Here is an 18,405-nt window from a genome sequence, read left to right as displayed (position 1 = left end):
TCAAAAGAACAGTTTTTGTATTGCCATGTTGACATTTGTGTATAAAGTTTAAGTCTACTCTAATCCTTAAGTAAAAGTACAAATACTATAGTCTTAAAGTACTCCATTACAAGTTAAGTAAAAGTACAAAAACTAGCAACAAAAACTTGCATCTTAAAGTTCAAAAAGTAAAAGTACTTATTCTGCACAATTTCGCAATAGAAAATAATATAAAGTACAAAAGTATCATCAATGTTATCAGTGAAAGTACCTTTCACAGTAGGCTATTATATTATGTTAATGCTATGTTCCTGTTTTAAACACTTCAGTGTTATAGTTGGTCAATTTGGAGCACTTTAGATATGTGAAATACTGTTTATATTAGTAGTACAGTAATGCATTATGCCATATCAGCATATCATGTTATATTTACAAAGTTACTAGTAACTGTGGGTGTTAAATACATTTAGTTGGGTAAAAAGTACAACATTTACCTCTGAAATGTAGAGGACTAGAATGATAAAGTAGTATTAAATGGAAATACTCAAGTAGGCTACAAATGAGTCAAAATAGTACTTGAGTATAATACTTGAGTAAATGTATACGTGGTTGATTTCCACCACTGTGTAAATTATTCACGACAAATTGGGCAAATTATTTGAAGGATGTTGTCTTTCCATGATTATTAGCCAATCAGTGCAAGAAGTATTCAGTCCTCAGAAAGGACTTCTTTCCTGCGACAGGGCCTTTATTTTGAAAGGCATGAAGATTACCAGTCAGGAGCCTGAAACTGTGAAGCTGCGGTTGACCAGCAAATTTACTGCACTGGGTGAGTACTGTGATAACTCTAGCTACAAATAATTAAATAAATCGACTTTGTTTGCAGTCATGTAATCCTTGTTACCAGTAACCAGGTAAGGTAATAACATAACATAACGGTAAAGCCCCGACATGGCGTGTTCTACTACCAACGGAGTGAATAACAAGCACACTAGCTACAAGGCTAGCTAGCGGCTTTAGCTTACAAAGTGTCATCGTCGCAGTTTAAATAAGGTAAAGACAGTTTGCGTCAGTGTGTCAGATTGATGGCCCGCGAGACAGCAGAGATAACTGGGTTTACAACACGAAGAAAGTAATTGTCCTTCTCAGTCCCGTCATTGCTTAATATATTCTATTGTGATGTGGCATTGTGTGTTTGATTTCCAATGGAATTACACCTGTCTGTCCTCAGAGAACACATCGCACCATGCTGCCTGACAAAGATGGTCCAGGTGTTGGAGGCAGACAGAGCTCTCCTGAGGGAGAGGATCTGTCTGTGAGTCTGTTCAGAGAGTACCTCCGCCTCAAAACTGTCCACCCAGACCCTGACTATGGTGAGATACCTTCATCACAGCACACTGATCCAGCCATGCCCTTTGCAAATGTCGCAGATTGTCTTGCATTTACTTAGCTTGATGGGGTTTGAGTCCTTTTCCTATTAACACTATCCTTTGTCTTATTTTAATTATGTCATGAGCTTATATTAAGCTTATTAAGCTTTAATATTATCATTCACACTTCATATCACTTAGAATTGTAGATATATAGTCAAGTAAATCTTATAAGTCCAGTGTTAAATATTTTCCTGTATAACTTGTTCGATCTAATGTTCTGTGATTTTATCAAAGTCCATTTCTTATCGCCGTCAGTTAGACATTAAATGCTTATGCCAGTTATGTATACACCTAGTATACTGTCTTAAAAGAAAAGAAAGCTGAGCTGATAGCAAGGCTCTCACTCCTGACCAAAAAACTTGCAGTGGCAGCTCAGATTTAACAAAACAAAATGATTGGGACTAACAATAATTAAGCTGCATCCCAAAATACTATTTATTTATATTTATGTTTTGTTTTTATTTCGTTTTTCAGTTTGACTATATTACACGTTCAAGAAAATCCACTGTTAAAAGGAATATAGGAGCTGCTGAAATAATGTCTATCTTATTGTTCTGAGATGTTTTACACATTTATTTAAACTAATTCTTATTTCTATTGCTTATTCATTTATAGATGCTGCTCTTCGTTTTCTGGACAGAATAGCTGAGGAGCTTGATCTACCCATGAGAAAGATTGAGGTGTGTGTCCATGATTAATAAATGAATGCAGCAGACATTAGTATACAATCTTCTGCTCCTTACAATCCACCGCCTGTGTTTTAACATGTTCTTTTGTTTTGTTTTATTTGTTTTGTTTTAATGTTCTATATTTTAAATTGTTTTATTTAAGTATCCCAGTAATGACTGTTGCTTGTTTTAAATGTATTGTATTTACTTGTTTAAAATAAAATGTGTTTTTAGGTTGACTTTTAAAATCTGTCCGGGGACTACAGATGAAAAATAGCCTCTTGGCTAACTCTGGCACGTTTACAGAAATGTTCATTAATGTGCACTGTCCCTGTTAAATAAATAAATAAAACAATACGTACTTTACAGAAAGAAGTAATACTTTCTCTGAAATGAAACGAGGCCTTTTCTGCCTCTCCCTCTCCCTGAAGGTCTGTCCAGGCAGAGTAGTGGCGATCATGACTTGGGAAGGGAAGAACCCCACGTTGAAGTCCGTCTTACTGAATTCCCACACTGATGTTGTACCGGTTTACCAGGTATGGCGTCTTTCTAAGTTTATGGCGTTACAATCCTGTTTTTATCGTTAATAGAATAAAATAACAAAAATAGATTTGATATCAATTTCTTCTCCAGGAACATTGGAAATACGATGCTTTCAGTGCTTTCAAAGATGCAGAGGGCAACATTTATGCCCGGGGAACACAGGACATGAAATGTGTAACTATACAGTGCGTATAAAACTGCCTTTTAATAACTTGTTTTATCAAACAGGATTTGTACTCTAGTATTGTTGTGATCTTCACTTTTCATTTTGTTCAATGAGAAACACCCACTCACCCACCCTGCATACTGTAAGTGCAGACTCCATTTCTTATTTCTGTCATAACTCGGCCCTTTTTATTTTTCTTACATCCAGGTACATCCAGGCAGTCAGAAGACTGAAGGCAGAGGGGCGGAAACTGATGCGCACGGTGCACCTGATGTTTGTTCCTGGTAAAATATTTGATTGCTTCCCTACGTTCTAGTATAGTTTGTTGTCTAAGGATCTAAACACCCTGGGACCACCCACACAGGGGTTCTCTCTAATGTTGCAAGTCTGTGGGTGTTTCATTGAAACTCTTTAGGGAGTGTTCCAGTGTGCGTCAGAAATTGACGTGTTTTTTTTACATAAAATAACAAGGTTATACTGACAATAGTGAATAAGTTATACAATCTCACGGTTTACAAAAATCATCAACCAAAAGTATTCTATCAGTTATTATAAAACACTTTATTAGAAACAGTTGGAAAAGTACTTCGGAGCAATTGATCCTAAAAATCAGCCATTGAAGGAGCCTTTCCTGACTTTTGAGAAACACCCGACACTTTCCTCACTCTCCTGGTAGCTTTTTTCAACCTGTGTAGGGCGGCATATGATTCCGTTCAAGCAACTTCTTCATTTCCACTAAGAGTACAGCAATTGTTTCATTGGGTGGCTAAGCACATCCATTCAGTCTGTTGTTTGGGATGGAAGTGATCGTAGATGTTGCAAATGTGTGTAGGATGGAAATGAAATGTGACTGTACCTCTAGGCTGGGACAAATTGGACCTTTCTGTGGATGTGCTGTGCTCAAATTGCTGCTGGGATGTGGCCCTTGTTACAGAGTGGCTTAATAAAATATGAATGCCATGTTAAATCTATGTTTCACAGTCTTTATTGCTCATGAGGCTGAACTGGTATATTATTCATAACATACTAGTTCTTGTTTAGCAGAAATCAAACCACATCCCTTGCCAAGAATGAGCATTTACGCAAACACACATTTGACATTAACAACTAAAAAATATGTTTCTCTTTTCTTAGATGAAGAAGTTGGAGGTCACAAGGGAATGGAATCATTTGTGAAGAATCCGGAGTTCCAAAAATTGAACATCGGCTTTGCCCTAGATGAAGGTAAATAAATATCAGTCTGGTTCTTCTTCTGAAAAGTGAATGAGTGATAATCTAAACACAGAAGGTCTCTCTAAGTTAGTCAATAAGTCAAAACCAAGTTCAGTCTGGTTTCTACTTTTGCCCTAGAAGAGAGAATAGCAAAAGAGGTAGAGGGAGACGAAACAAAGGTCCCCAGCTGGATTGAACTACGAACGTTAGAGGCCATGGTCAGCATTGTTTTCTTTATTTTTAGATTGTTCCACACACTCTCAACAAACAACATTATCAAGCATTTTTAAGTCTGAAAGGAGTAGGACAAATGGAATGTACTCCAACTCCTGGGTAGCCACATAATGTATTTTTTTCCAAAAATATATAATAATATGACAATGCCTATATTTCCTTTTGAGAAGTCATTTTGATGTTTGTCCAAATGAATTATAATAAGAACTAATTGCACGGTTAATCACGGCTTTCAGTCAGATGTATTTGACACAATGACAATGACTTTTAAGTATGTAAGAATTCATTAAACATAGTTGTTTATTTGTATGGCTATTGTTACCTTAGTTAGAAATGATCCTGCCTGCATAGTGGGGTTTGATACAGAGTCTGACAACCAAATATTTAGAATGTTACCAACTGTGCCAAGTGACCCTTATTGATCCCGATGTGCTGTGATCAATCTCTGCAGCCTGTTGAGGTTTATAACCCCTCCTGTGGTGAAAATGACTTCTGTCCTTTTATTGTTATATGAATGCACAAGACTAATGTTAAATATTACAAATAAAAAGTATTTTTCTGCATGTTTTCTGTAGGTCTTGCGAACCCTGGTGAGGCCTTCACTGTGTTTTACGGAGAGAGGAACCCTTGGTGTGAGTATACAATACAGTAATGGACTCATCTTATCAGAGTTCCAGGGTGTTTGAAGGATGATGAAGCCGATCTTGAATCAAACGGAATGACTTCTTCTTCACAGGGATTACAATCCACTGCCCAGGCAGTCCAGGTCATGGGTCGAGGTTTGTGGAGAACACGGCTGCTGAGAAGCTGGTAACTGTCAAATCCATTAAAACATTTAATAAAACACCTCAAAACCTGTTGTTTACAAGGTTTCATTGACAGAACTTCTTTATCATTCTCAGCGCCATGTCATGAACTCCTTCCTGGACTTCAGAGAGAAGGAGAAACAAAGGTGAGATTGAACTGTTTGCCTCTTGATTTGTTTTGCATGATCTTTAGAGCAATTGTATTAAAGAGGAAATATTAGGTTCATCTACAGCAGGGGTTCCTAACCCCCCCCCCCCCCCCCGCACACACAATCAATCAATCAATGTTTATTTATATAGCCCAATATCACAAATGTTACATTTGTCTCAGTGGTCTTCACAGTTTATACAGAATATCAGTATGACAATACGACACCCTCTGTCCTTAGACCCTCACATCGCACAAGGAAAAACTTCCAAAGAAAACCCAGTTTAAAGGAAAAAATGGGAGAAACCTCAGGGAGAGCAACAGAGGAGGGATCCCTCTCCCAGGACGGACAGACGTGCAATAGATGCCGTGTGTAAATTGAAAAGATAATACATTTGCAACATAGGTAGTCCAAATGTTTGGAAATGCATGTGTGTATAATAGGAAGATGAATCCACGAGGATATCCATCCAGGACCACAGCCACGACTCAAGATCCAGCGCTCGCGATCCAGGACACAGGACCGCAGGATCATCCATGACTCCGGATCCCAGCGTATATAGACACCAAAAAGAAAGACATTTGGGGAAGCTGGGTTAATCGGAACATGAGAGTACACAGGTATAGACAGAGAGAAGGAAGAAGTAAGATGTCCCCCGACAAACTAAGCCTATATCAGCAAAACTAGGGGCTGAATCTAATCAGCCCTAACTATAAGCTTTATCAAAAAGGAAGGTCTTAAGCGCACTCTTAAAAACGGATAGGGTGTCTGCCGCCCGAACACAAACTGGAAGCTGATTCCACAAATGTGGAGCTTGATAAGAAAAGGCTCTGGCTCCCATTGTACTTTTAGAGATTCTAGGAACAACCAACAACCCTGCATTCTTGGAACGCAATGCCCTAGTAGGACAGTAGGGTATAATGAGTTCTTTAAGGTAAGATGGCGCCTGCCCATTAAGGGCTTTGTAGGCGAGAAGAATTTTAAATTCTATCCTGTGTTCTATAGGGAGCCAGTGTAAGGCAGCCAGAACAGGAGTAATGTGGTCCCTTTTCCTAACTCTGGTTAGTACACGAGCCGCAGCATTTTGAATCAGCTGAAGCGACTTGACTGACTTCTTGGTACTGCCTGATAATAAAGAGTTACAATAATCCAGCCTAGAAGTAACAAATGCATGGACTAGTTTCTCTGCATCGTTTTGAGGCAAGATATGCCTGATTTTTGCAATGTTACGTAGATGGAAGTAGGCGGTCCTTGAAATTGATTTTATGTGGGCATTAAAGGATAAATCCTGATCAAATATAACACCAAGATTCCTTATAGTCTCATTGGAGGCCAAATTAATGCCATCCATAGTTAGTATATCTTTAGATAATTTGTTTCGTAGATTCTTCGGGCCAAGTACAATAACTTCAGTTTTGGTCGTGTTTAACATCAAAAAGTTTAAGGTCATCCACGTTTTTAAGTCCTTAAGGCAGTCTTGAATTTTATTTAGATGATTAATTTCATCAAACTTGATTGATAAATATAGTTGAGTATCATCCGCATAACAATGAAAGTTTACAGAATGATTCCTTATAATATTGCCTAACGGAAGCATATATAATGTGAACAAAATAGGTCCGAGCAATGAGCCCTGTGGCACTCCATGGCTAACTTTGGTTTGCGTGGAAGATTCATCGTTAACACGTACAAACTGAGAGCGTTCAGATAGATGGGACCTAAACCAGCCTAAAGCAGTTCCCTGTATGCCAACTAAGTGCTCTAGTCTTTGCAATAGGATATCATGGTCGATAGTATCAAATGCAGCACTGAGATCGAGCAAAACAAGAATAGAGACAAGTCCCTTGTCTGAGGCTATTAGAATATCATTTGTGACTTTAACCAGAGCTGTCTCTGTGCTATGATGTGTTCTAAAGCCAGACTGAAAATCTTCAAATAAATCATTGTTTTTTAAGTAATCACACAACTGTTTTGCGACCGATTTCTCAAGAATTTTTGAGAGGAACGGAAGATTAGAAATAGGTCTATAGTTGGCTAAAACCTCTGGATCGAGGTTGTGCTTTTTAAGAAGCAGTTTTATCACTGCTACTTTGAATGATTGTGGAACATAGCCTGATAATAAAGACATATTCATAATATTTAATAAAGAAGTGCTAATTAATGGAAAAACTTCCTTCAACAGCTTAGTTGGAATTGGGTCTAACATGCACGTTGATGGTTTAGAAGAGAGAATCATTGAATGTAATTGTTCAAGGTTTATGGCTGAAAAGCATTCTAGTTTACTATCTAACGTAATATTAGAACTTACGTTTCCGGGAGCTGTTGATAACACTATACTGGTCAAAGGCAAGAGGTCATTAATTTTGTTTCTAAGAGTAACAATTTTATCGTTAAAAAAGCACATAAAATCATTACTACTGAGTGCTATGGGAATAGAAGGCTCAATGGAGCTGTGGCTCTCTGTCAGCCTGGCTACAGTGCTGAAAAGAAATCTTGCATTATTCTTATTCTCATCTATTAATGAAGAGTAGTAGGCTGCTCTCGCTTTACGCAGTGCTTTCTTATATTCATTGAGAGTAATATGCCAAATTAAACGAGATTCTTCAAGTTTAGTGGAACGCCATATCCTTTCAAGTTGTCTAGACTTTTGCTTTATTTTGAGGGTTTCGGCATTATGCCATGGAGCTAATCTATGTTTTATTTTCTTCTTTTTCAAAGGAGCAACAGAGTCTAATTTTATTCGCAGCGCATCTATAGCACTATCAACAACATGATCAATTTGGGGTGGTGTACATTTTGTATAAGTTTCCTCCCCTACATGCAGACATGCTATCGAGTTAAGTATTGGTGGAATCTCTTCCTTAAATGTGGCTATAGCACTAACAGATAGGTTTCTGCTGCAGGAGCTTTTGACTAATGCTTTGTAGTCTAGTAACAGTACTTCAAAAGTTACCAAGAAATGGTCGGATAGAGCAGGATTATGCGGTTCGACTAATAGTTGCTCAATTTCAATACCATAAGTCAGAACAGGGTCGAGAGTGTGATTATAACAGTGGGTTGGTTTATTTACACTCTGACAGAAACCAACAGAATCTAATATAGAGTTAAATGCAACAGTAAGGCTATTTTTATCATCGTCAACATGAATATTAAAGTCACCTACGATAATTACTTTGTCTGTTTTAAGAACCAAAGTTGATAAAAACTCAGAGAATTCTGATAAGAATTCTGAATAAGGACCTGGTGCACGATACACTGTAACAAATAAGATTGGCTGCAAAGTTTTCCAGGTCGGGTGCGTAAGACTAAAAACGAGGCTTTCAAAGGAGGTATAATTTAATTTTGGTTTAGTATTGATAAGTAAACTTGAGTCAAAGATTGCTGCAACTCCACCTCCTCGGCCCGTGCCTCGAGCAATATGAGTGTTGATATGGCTGGGTGGAGTGGCCTCATTTATGCTGACATATTCTTCATGTCTCAACCAAGTTTCAGTGAGACAGCATATATCAATATTATAATCTGATATTAAATCATTTACCAATATTGCTTTAGATGCTAGAGATCTTATGTTTAAGAGACCACATTTAATCTTCCTGTTTTGTTGCACTGTAGTAGTTGTTACATTTACTTTTATTAGGTTATTATGTATGACACCTCTATTAGGTTTTACCTTAAATTGTCCTTGGGCAGACACACACACCGCTAATATTGGGTATTTTATTGGGTTCGGGATTCCTATGGATGACTGCCTAGGAGAGAGCGCAGAGAAGCGTGTAAGACTGCGACTCCGCCTCCTGGTCTCAACTCCAGTTTGTCATGGATTAAGTCCACAAAGCCCTGAAATGTTTGCCGAAATGAGATCTGCACCTTCCAAAGTAGGATGAATGCCGTCTCTCTTAATCAGACCAGGTTTTCCCCAGAAGGCTGTCCAATTATTTACGAAGCCCACATTGTTTGCTGGGCACCACCAAGACAACCAGCGCTGAAATGATGACATGCGGCTATACATGTCATCATTGATCAGATTGGGGAGGGGACCAGAGAAGATTACGGTGTCCGACATTGTTTTAGCATAACTACACACCGACTCCACATTAAGTTTGGTGCATTCTGATTGGCGTAAACGAACATCATTACCACCGACGTGAATAACAATCCTACCGTATTTATGTTTATTTTTAGCCAGCAGTTTAAGATGCGCCTCAACGTCGCCCGCTCTGGCCCCCGGAATGCATGTGACTGTGGAGGCTTCGGTCTCTAAATTCACGTGTCTCATAATAGAGCTACCAATAACCAGAGTTGGCTTCTCAACGGGTGTCTCGCTGAGTGGGGAATATCTGTTAGATACGTGAACGGGTTGGTGGGGACCTGCGGGTTTCGCGGTATGCCCCTTCTGAACAGTCACCCAGTCTCCCTGCTGCTCGGGAGTTGCCGGGGGACGGCTAAGAGGAGCTACCTTTTGCCGGTCCGCACATGCTAACATGGGCTTTACTTTAGCTGAGTTACTTTCTAAGATGCGGAGCCGGGCTTCTATGGCTATGATTCCCGCCTCCAACCTAACAACTATACTACATTTAACACATGTATCCTTACCAGAAACTGCCCTGGAAACTATGAATTTAACACAAATAACTAAACTGCAACTGAAATACCAGTTTTAAAAAATGGCCTCCATATTCTCTATAATTACAACCATATTACATAATTCTCTTTAGGCAGCTTTCAAGGAAATATTTATAAAATCATGGGTGTGTAAAGAAATGACATGCAATTTCATGAATATGGCTTCTGGACATTTAAAAGAAAAGCTTACCAGCCATCACGTGTTGTGTTTGTGTCCCAGAAACAAATAAATATGGGTAAGAACAGTGGCTAATTTGTTCTGTGGAACAAAGCCTAATGGATCTGATGTACATTTCTTTGATTAAAAGTACTTTTTCAGTGATGGGCCTGAAAAGTTTCAATTCTACTTTTAGATGTTATTACAGTGCAATTGCCCTAATGTCCTTACTTCTGTGTGTGTATTTTAGGCTAAATACAAGTGAGTGTTTCACCCTTGGTGATGTCACCACAGTGAATATGACCATGGTGAAAGGAGGCGTGGCCTACAATGTCATCCCAGCTGAAATGGACGTGAGCTTTGACCTTAGGATACCGCCAACAGTGAACCTACAGGTGTGTACATGTCTATGAGTTGGAATATGTGGCTGCAGATTAGGTTGTTTTTAACTATTTTACCCCCGTTTTTAAAGAGTAATGTTAAAACACACTTATATTTTTTTAGCCGTCACCTGATGTCTCTGTATGGCTGTGTTGTCACTGTGCTGTGTGTGACCATGTGCCCTATCTAACTTATCACTTTTATTAAGTATTATTGTGATTTTATTGTTTCTTTCTTTTTCCTCTGAGTTTGCTGTAAGCACTTTGAATCATCATCATCATCATCAGCAGCAGCTTTATTAAAGTGACTCTAGGTCCATTTTTAAAAGACATACAACACTCAAATATAAATGATCAACTGTGTCTATAGTGCTATGTAAATCAAGTTGATTTGGTTTCTGTGTTACACATGTAGTCATGCAGACTTCTGACGTACATGTGTTCAGCTCAATGACTGCTCTGAACTAACATCTGTATTATCATTATCCTCCCAGGAGTTTGAGCGACAAATTAAGGAGTGGTGTAAAGAAGCAGGAGAAGACGTCACTTACGAATTTGCTCAGGTCAGTGCACTTAACACTCCGTTATAAAAGTGCTGCTGGTTTATTCCTGTTGTTGTCAAGGAGATTAATGTAGCTGCCATCTATTGCAGAAACACATGAACCAGAACATGACTTCTACAGAGGAGAATGATCCCTGGTGGAGTGCCTTCAGTGCAGCCTGCAAGGCAATGTGAGTACACTGCACACACTTATTCTTACCTTTATGTGGTTTTTACTTTTCCTTTGCACCATCGCAGGTGTTTGATGTTATGTCAAGAACTTACAAACTTTCCACTAGTAACAGAAGCTACTTTCTATTTTCTAAATGTTAACATTGATTGCAAATCCATCTACATTTACCATTGTAATTTTACTACAATTAAGAACTGTAGAATGACATTGTGCAGGCTTCTCTCAATGCAATTAAACATAAACGCATGCAAAAAGCACTAATAGAAGCAATTGGAAAATACAAAATGGCAGGCACGAATAAATTAAATGTACACATTAACAAAGGTACAAAATGTACAAGTATGCGTGTTAATAAATAGATGTTGAAAAAAGAAAGATAAATTGTTGTTTGAATAGTTTGTGGTTGCAGTCTTTGAGAGGTGGAGGTGTGTGTTTACAGTCTATTGTGTGAAATTAGTTCAGATTTCCCCAAAATAAGAACTGTCATGTTTTTTGACTCATATTATTTTTGCACAACACTTCATTTCACACCTTTACTCTCACACTCTCACAGCTCCAACAATCCTCCTCAGCTGTTTAGACAGTACTGCATTGCCTGTCCACAGTCGCTTCTCTCTGTGTCTATTTTCGTTGTACTATTCATTCTGCTGGAAATGAATAAAATATAGGTTCCTTTGATCATGCCTGTCTTACATAAGCTGTAATACTTTTGGGATATGTTTGGAAATATTTACCCTGATCATTTTAGGACTGTACTGAAGCTGTCCTTGTCTCATGAAAACGGTGTCAATGTCTCCACTGTAGGAACATAACTCTGGAAAAGGAGATATTTCCTGCTGCCACGGATAGCCGTTTCATCCGAGCGGTGAGTATAGAAACTGGATATGATGCAATTAATCATGACATTTGACATTGTTTGCAAAGCTTTTTCACTCCTTCAGTTCTGCGCCATTAATGGGTTTCTTTGTTGAACATAGGTGGGTATCCCTGCTATCGGCTTCTCCCCAATGAACCGGACTCCAATCCTGCTGCACGATCACAACGAGTTTCTGAATGAGAAAGTCTTCCTGAAAGGCATCAGCGTGTTCGAGAGGCTCATCTCCGCTCTTGCCAGTGTTCCTGCCTTCCCTGATGAGGCTTAGACAAGTCTTAATTTGAATCCTGTCTAAAAACGTATTTCACTTAGGGTATTAATATTTAACTTGAAACTTGAACGTTTTTGAAGAGATTACCAAAGAATAATAACACGTATCATTTAGCCAAACTGAGCACTTCCAGCCTTTGGTACTTTTATTTTTTTATTTTGTGATTCTCAGGATAAAGGCACGATAAGGTTTGCATTTTACTTTTGACAACTTACTTGCCTGTGTGTACACAGTCTAAAAGATGTATCACCCATTGTGAAAGCAATGTTCTCATTTACTATGGAAAATGAACTAACTGAAATGTGATGACGACTTTGATTGATTTACACTTTGATCAAATGTCAATTAATTGCCACTTTCCTCATTGAGCCTGATTTTAAAACTATTATTCCACAGATATAACTTTATTTAATAAATTGAAATTGAATAAATATATTTGTTCATTACTCATGCTTGTAGTTTCTTGTACAAATATTAGGGATCCGTATCTGATGCCACACTGATATACACATTTATACTAATAAATAAGTACTGTAAATGCAGGCTTTGTTATATAGAGGAAGATTTCTGAGTGCATTTTACCCTCAAACAACCACGTCTGCTTCAAGGACAGACAAAAACATTGACCATTCCTAGAAAACATTTCTGAACATCGAGCGGCTTCTCGAAGAATGATGGGAATATGTGCATGGCAGAGTGTGTGCATGTAGACGGGCAGCTCGACTAAGTCCGCCCAATCATTTTATTTGAACAAAACAACTTGACCAACCTATTACAGTCCTTCAACAGCCACAGATACCATTGTTTTTGTTTGTTTTTTTGTCAGTGATGTATAGTTTTCTGTTGGGGTGTTAAGAGTATTTAAAAACAATCTAAATACATTATTCTAAAGTACATTACCCACCTTACCTTTTAATGCAGTCAAATATCTAACATAAGGTAGAATTATATGCTTCAGCCAAGCTAAACCAATTTATACAGAAAATACCCTTAACAAGAAAAGTGATTTGCATTTATTTAATAGAACTTGCTTTCAACTATGTACATCAAATGAATTGGTGTTAATAACGATGTTATTTTATGAAGGTACAATAGGGGAAATTAAAAATGTGTTTTCATGTGTCATGCTGTTTACATGAGGCAAAGGTCAATCTCATCTACAGTTCAGCTCCCGTTGGAGTTGTTGTCCAATTAACAGTGTATGGCTCACCAAGGGGGACTGGCAGGAAGACTGTGAAGTCAGTCATTAGTCTTCTCTCTCCCCAGGACATGACAGCAGTATTAGCACATGGGCCATCAGGGAGACGACTAAAAGCTGAACTCGCATCCTTCCTCCCAGAGGAGGCAGGAATAGGTGCACTCATCCTGTCCATCTCAATGCCTTGCTGCGGAAAAAACGAAGGGGCTGTTTTACAGTTCCACATCTCACTGTTTTAAAGGGATTTTCGAGGATTTGGTACTGCAGAGGCATATTGAATGTAAATCTCTGAAAGTTATTTGTGGTTTCAGGCCAAAGTAATGCATATGTATTTCTCATGATATAAAAAATACTTGACGGTTGCTTCCTCTTCCTCTCGTTCCCGCGGTCAGGATCAGACTCAATAACAGAGACTCTGAGGCGAGATGGCTGAGGATCAGGTCCTGGTCAAGGGGCAGGGAGCTTAAACATATGGAGAGATTTTGCAGACTCCTGCTTTCCCTCTCATACAGCCTCCTGTGCTCTTATCAGCATCAATATTGTATGGCTCTAACCTCTGCTATATGGAAATGAGAAGGGAGGAAACCATTCCGGGGGGAGATAAATTACATTTTCATTACACTACTGTTAAAGGAAACACGTCACCATATTTAAATTCAGGAAAATGTGTGAATCCACAAAATCAATCTCCATCTTGCTGTCCTTACAGCAGCTTTATTTTACATTCAACATCACAGTGTGGAGTCTCAGCTCTCTGGGTTTTTTGCTCCTGGGCAGAGCTGTTTATATTCACAGATGCTGCAGTGTATGAGGGAACATGCATTCTGTAAATCTTCCAGCTGAATGGCATTTCTCTCTGCTGTGCTCTCCTGCTGCACAGCTGAAATATTCTCCCTTGAGTGGAAATAAATTAATTGCAGTCTGTCAGAGATTGCAGTTCCAGTACTCTTAATGTGGTTGATGCATTTTGTTGGCATGTTACACTATCATTTTAGTTTGTTCTTAGCACATCATCTGAAAGTCTACTGAAAGAAAATAGAAGGGTTTGAGGATTAGATCTAAATTAAAGAGAGCATTTTGTGAAGAATTCTCATTTACAAGTAAAAACGCTCTGACCAACATTTGAAGCCCTTGAGGAATCACAATACAATGTATTCATAATGTTAGGTTGTTACTTGTAAGGCTAAATTATTATATAACTGTACATTGTTGAAAGCTACTTTTGAACAGTGTACACCAGGAGTACTAATAATAGCCTAATGAAATAATAAAATAGAACATTAGTTTACTTCAAACTTAAACTGGTTATAAAATAATCAAAACGGAATCATTATTGTATCGCCTCCTAGCCACTAATGAAATTACTTGCATTTTCACATTCACACACATTTTAATATTCAACTGCCCTGTTTACCACATGTTTTATTTGTGTACAATATATCCAAATTTCAATCCGTTTTTTCAAAAGAATGCTGTAGGATCGACAGATCCTTTACAGCCGTTAGGTGAGTTGACCATTTTTCTATTAAGAATGAAAATAAAAGTATTCACAATGTGGATTTTCAAAGGGAACGTTGAATTTAAATAAGGTGACAGTGACAGAGTATAAGGATAGCCTCACCATACACTCAGGTTTTTCTTATTTAAAAAACCCCCCAAATGTTAGGTGTTTTTACACACACCATAGATGGCCTCATGTCAACAAAGCAAGTTGAGGAATCCGGCTGTATTTGTCACATCACATCATATTGAGGTTTTTCATTGAATTATTTCTATGCTCAGTTTGTGCTTTTCCTAGACAGAGTCCCTGCATTAATATGCATTAGCCGTAGACTTGAGTGATATTATGATAAATAGGCTATATTCTACGGTGGCCCTGAAGTGCAAGACACCACAGCATTTCAGAAAACACCACAGCATTTCAGAAAACACCACAGCATTTCACAAAACACCACAGCATTTCACATTGGACGGAAAGGGTATTCCTTTAGGGAGAACACTTCTTGTTTGTGATTGGACAGAGCCAGCCAGAGAAGCACTGCTGTGATTGGTTGTTTTTGCTGCCAGTCAAGAAATGACGCTTCGTGATTGGTCAACACCCGACAGCCAAATATGTCCCAACCATGGTCCCACAACTATGATCCCATTCCCAACACATCAGCCGTTAGCACACACTCAGATCTCACAGCTCCTCATATCTGTTCAGAAACTGGACAAAAGTTAAACAAGTACAAACCACAGACTGTCTATGTCATGGCGAATACAGTCGCTGCTTTATTTATGTCTGTATGACGTTGTTGTGAGTGTGGACGGAGCAGCTACAGGTTAGTTTAGCCTGATGGATCCGATTCAGAAAACACGCATTTTAAAAGCTTTTCGCCTGCCGTCTTGTCTGCAGACTTGTCAAAGCGTTAATTCATGGTTTTTACTAACTGTTATCAGTATGTAGTTACTTCGGCATCAGTTTGAAACGTGTATTACAATTAAATCACGGTCAAATATGTTCATTTTGTTGTAGGATTTACATGGAGATACGCCCCGTCCCCTCTCCAGCGCCTCTTGTTTGAATGACAGCATTGACAGGAGCAAACACAGCTGACAGCCGCGGTGAAACTCGAGCGATTAGAGCGATGCGAATATTGGGTGGTCTACCATAGTATTTACATGGAGATAAGCCCCTTAAAAACCATGAGTTAATAAAGCATTAATTATGTATTTACTCCTGTCATTCAAACAAGACGCTGGAGAGGGGGCGGGCCGTATCTCCATGTAAATCCTATCGGAATCGGATCCATCAGGCTAAACTAACCTGTAGCTGCTCCGTCCACACTCACAACAACGTCATACAGACATAAATAAAGCAGCGACTGTATTCACCATGACATAGACAGTCTGTGGTTTGTACATGTTTAACTTTTGTCCAGTTTCTGAACAGATATGAGGAGCTGTGAGCTCTGAGTGTGTGCTAACAGCTAACGGCTGATGTGTTGGGCTAATCACGAAGCGTCATTTCTTGACTGGCAGCAAAAACAACCAATCACAGCAGTGCTTCTCTGGCTGGCTCTGTCCAATCACAAACAAGAAGTGTTCTCCGTAAAGGAATACCCTTTCCGTCCAATGTGAAATGCTGTGGTGTTTTGTGAAATACTGTGGTGTTTTGTGAAATGCTGTGGTGTTTTCTGAAATGCTGTGGTGTTTTGTGAAATGCTGTAGTGTTTTGTGAAATGCTGTGGTGTTTTGTGAAATGCTGTGGTATTTTGTGAAATGCTGTGGTGTTTTCTGAAATGCTGTGGTGTCTTGCACTTCAGGGCCACCGTAATATTCAACTGAATGTTGTCGGCCGTTGCAATTGCTTGAATCTGCATTCTGCACTGACGTTTGATGTAAACAGGATGGGCATCAGAAACATACCTAAAAATGTCTTATTAGAATATAAATGATATCAACAGACTTAACTTAACATTAGCAATGCCTTTGTTCCATTTAGTATACAGCCCACCTGTTCAACACCAGTTCAGAGGCACTTTCATAATTAAAGGTAATGCAGGCTGTTTTTTTAGCTATAATTTATTTTTAAATGACAAAGAGTTAAAGAACAAATATTATTATCATTATTATTATTAATATTCAAATGTATAAATGTCACAATGTTATATTTTGGAATCTTTTTTTTTTAAAGCTCGGTTGGATGCTACTCAATCGGAAGCTGTTGGTACCGTTCATGTGGATAGTTATGTAAATTGTAAATCCCTGTAATGATGCTGTAAGATGTCCTTTTTGTTGTTCTGTTTATGTTTTTATGTTTCATGTGGATTAATGATCTCAATGGGATACACCTGGATAAATAAAGGTTTGAAATGAAATGAAATGTTTACAGTTATCAGCACTTGACTTTTCTATGTATTTATCTCCATACATTTTTAACTCTCTTTGAATTATGTAACAGAATATATAATGTATTTATATGTTAAAATGCAAAAAGGTTGTTGTGTGCACATCCCATTCTATATTTAGGCCAGAGGCAAGCTAACATATTCCTCTGCACACTCCCAGAACCACACGGCGAAAATAAATTCATATTTAATTATACTTTTTACCTTAAATAGCCACCATTTTTACATCAGGGTCTCTTACGCATGGAGGAATAACCTGTAAGGTTATCGCATTTTGTATAAACCTGTTTCCTCCTCCCATTTAGAGCAATGGAAATAGCAGACTATAGTATAGCAGCTTCACAGCAGACGGGTTGACATGTCATTGTGGCGGAAGCTCAAATGTAACATTAACGATGACTGCATTCGGTTTTAGATGTCCCATGGACATGCTGTAATAATGCATACTGCCTCAATAATGTTATAAGTTATACTTGTGTTTCTCCAGCTATGCCATGTCAAAAGCTCTGCTGTGAAAAAAGGCCAATAAGATTCCTCAAATCCATACCTCATACTAATTATATACATGTTTTAAACTAATTGTCCTGTGTTACTGTAATCTTTTCAAATCAGTAATAACCTATATAAGCCAAATGAAATGGCCAAAACCAGATGACTTGGACTGGATATGTGACATCTGGGGCCCTGTGTGAAGCATTGAATGGGAACAGCAGTTAAACACTTTCTTCATTATGTTGCATTCAGGGACCTTAAACTGTTGCATCCCACAGGCCAAACCTACTCCTTCAAGTCAGTCAGCCTTATTTTACAATTATTTGGCATCATATCCCCGTTTTATGTATTTTCTTAACCTTCAATACACAGTAACAGTACCCCAAACTGAAGAACAGTGTTCAGTATCGAATAAAAACTAAATGTATGCCGACGACAAATCCCCATGGATGTATAATGCAAATCCCACGTGGCCATGCAGAGATAAATAAAACCAGATTCTTCTTCTGCTCCTCTGTTGCCTGGTGAGCGTGAACGCGCATTGACGCGCTGCTGCTGATGAGAGAGAGAGCTGTCGTGCCCGCGCCGGTCTG

General features: G+C 38.5%; 1 protein-coding gene across 2 annotated transcripts; it reads left to right on the top strand.

Moving 5' to 3' along the window:
- Positions 1 to 703: 703 nt before the first annotated feature.
- LOC117447235 (aminoacylase-1A-like) lies at positions 704 to 12,675 on the top strand. 2 transcript variants are annotated; one of them, XM_034083915.1, is made up of 15 exons: positions 704 to 808; positions 1,211 to 1,352; positions 2,028 to 2,092; positions 2,512 to 2,616; positions 2,714 to 2,808; positions 2,997 to 3,073; positions 3,924 to 4,013; positions 4,811 to 4,867; positions 4,972 to 5,045; positions 5,138 to 5,187; positions 10,221 to 10,365; positions 10,845 to 10,913; positions 11,003 to 11,082; positions 11,889 to 11,949; positions 12,062 to 12,675. In XM_034083915.1, exons 2-15 carry the CDS (start codon positions 1,226 to 1,228, stop codon positions 12,224 to 12,226), a joined length of 1,260 nt encoding a protein of 419 aa, XP_033939806.1. In that variant the 5' UTR covers positions 704 to 808; positions 1,211 to 1,225; the 3' UTR covers positions 12,227 to 12,675. The 2 variants fall into 2 exon arrangements, with proteins under 2 accessions (XP_033939806.1, XP_033939807.1); XM_034083916.2 differs by lacking the exon at positions 704 to 808 and adding an exon at positions 1,006 to 1,111.
- The last annotated feature ends 5,730 nt before the right edge of the window (positions 12,676 to 18,405 follow it).

Source organism: Pseudochaenichthys georgianus, chromosome 5, assembly GCF_902827115.2.
Source record: "Pseudochaenichthys georgianus chromosome 5, fPseGeo1.2, whole genome shotgun sequence".
Taxonomy (NCBI): Eukaryota; Metazoa; Chordata; class Actinopteri; order Perciformes; family Channichthyidae; genus Pseudochaenichthys; species Pseudochaenichthys georgianus.
Note: the sequence above shows the minus strand (reverse complement) of the source record. Positions and strands in the feature narration are given on the sequence as shown.

Excerpts from the sequence above, each read along its gene's own strand:
- LOC117447235 (XM_034083915.1), top strand. The coding sequence starts at position 1,226 with ATGCTGCCTGACAAAGATGGTCCAGGTGTTGGAGGCAGACAGAGCTCT. Across the intron at positions 2,093-2,511 it reads TACCCATGAGAAAGATTGAG|GTCTGTCCAGGCAGAGTAGT; the intron begins GTGTGTGTCCAT and ends CTCTCCCTGAAG. Across the intron at positions 10,366-10,844 it reads CGCCAACAGTGAACCTACAG|GAGTTTGAGCGACAAATTAA; the intron begins GTGTGTACATGT and ends TTATCCTCCCAG.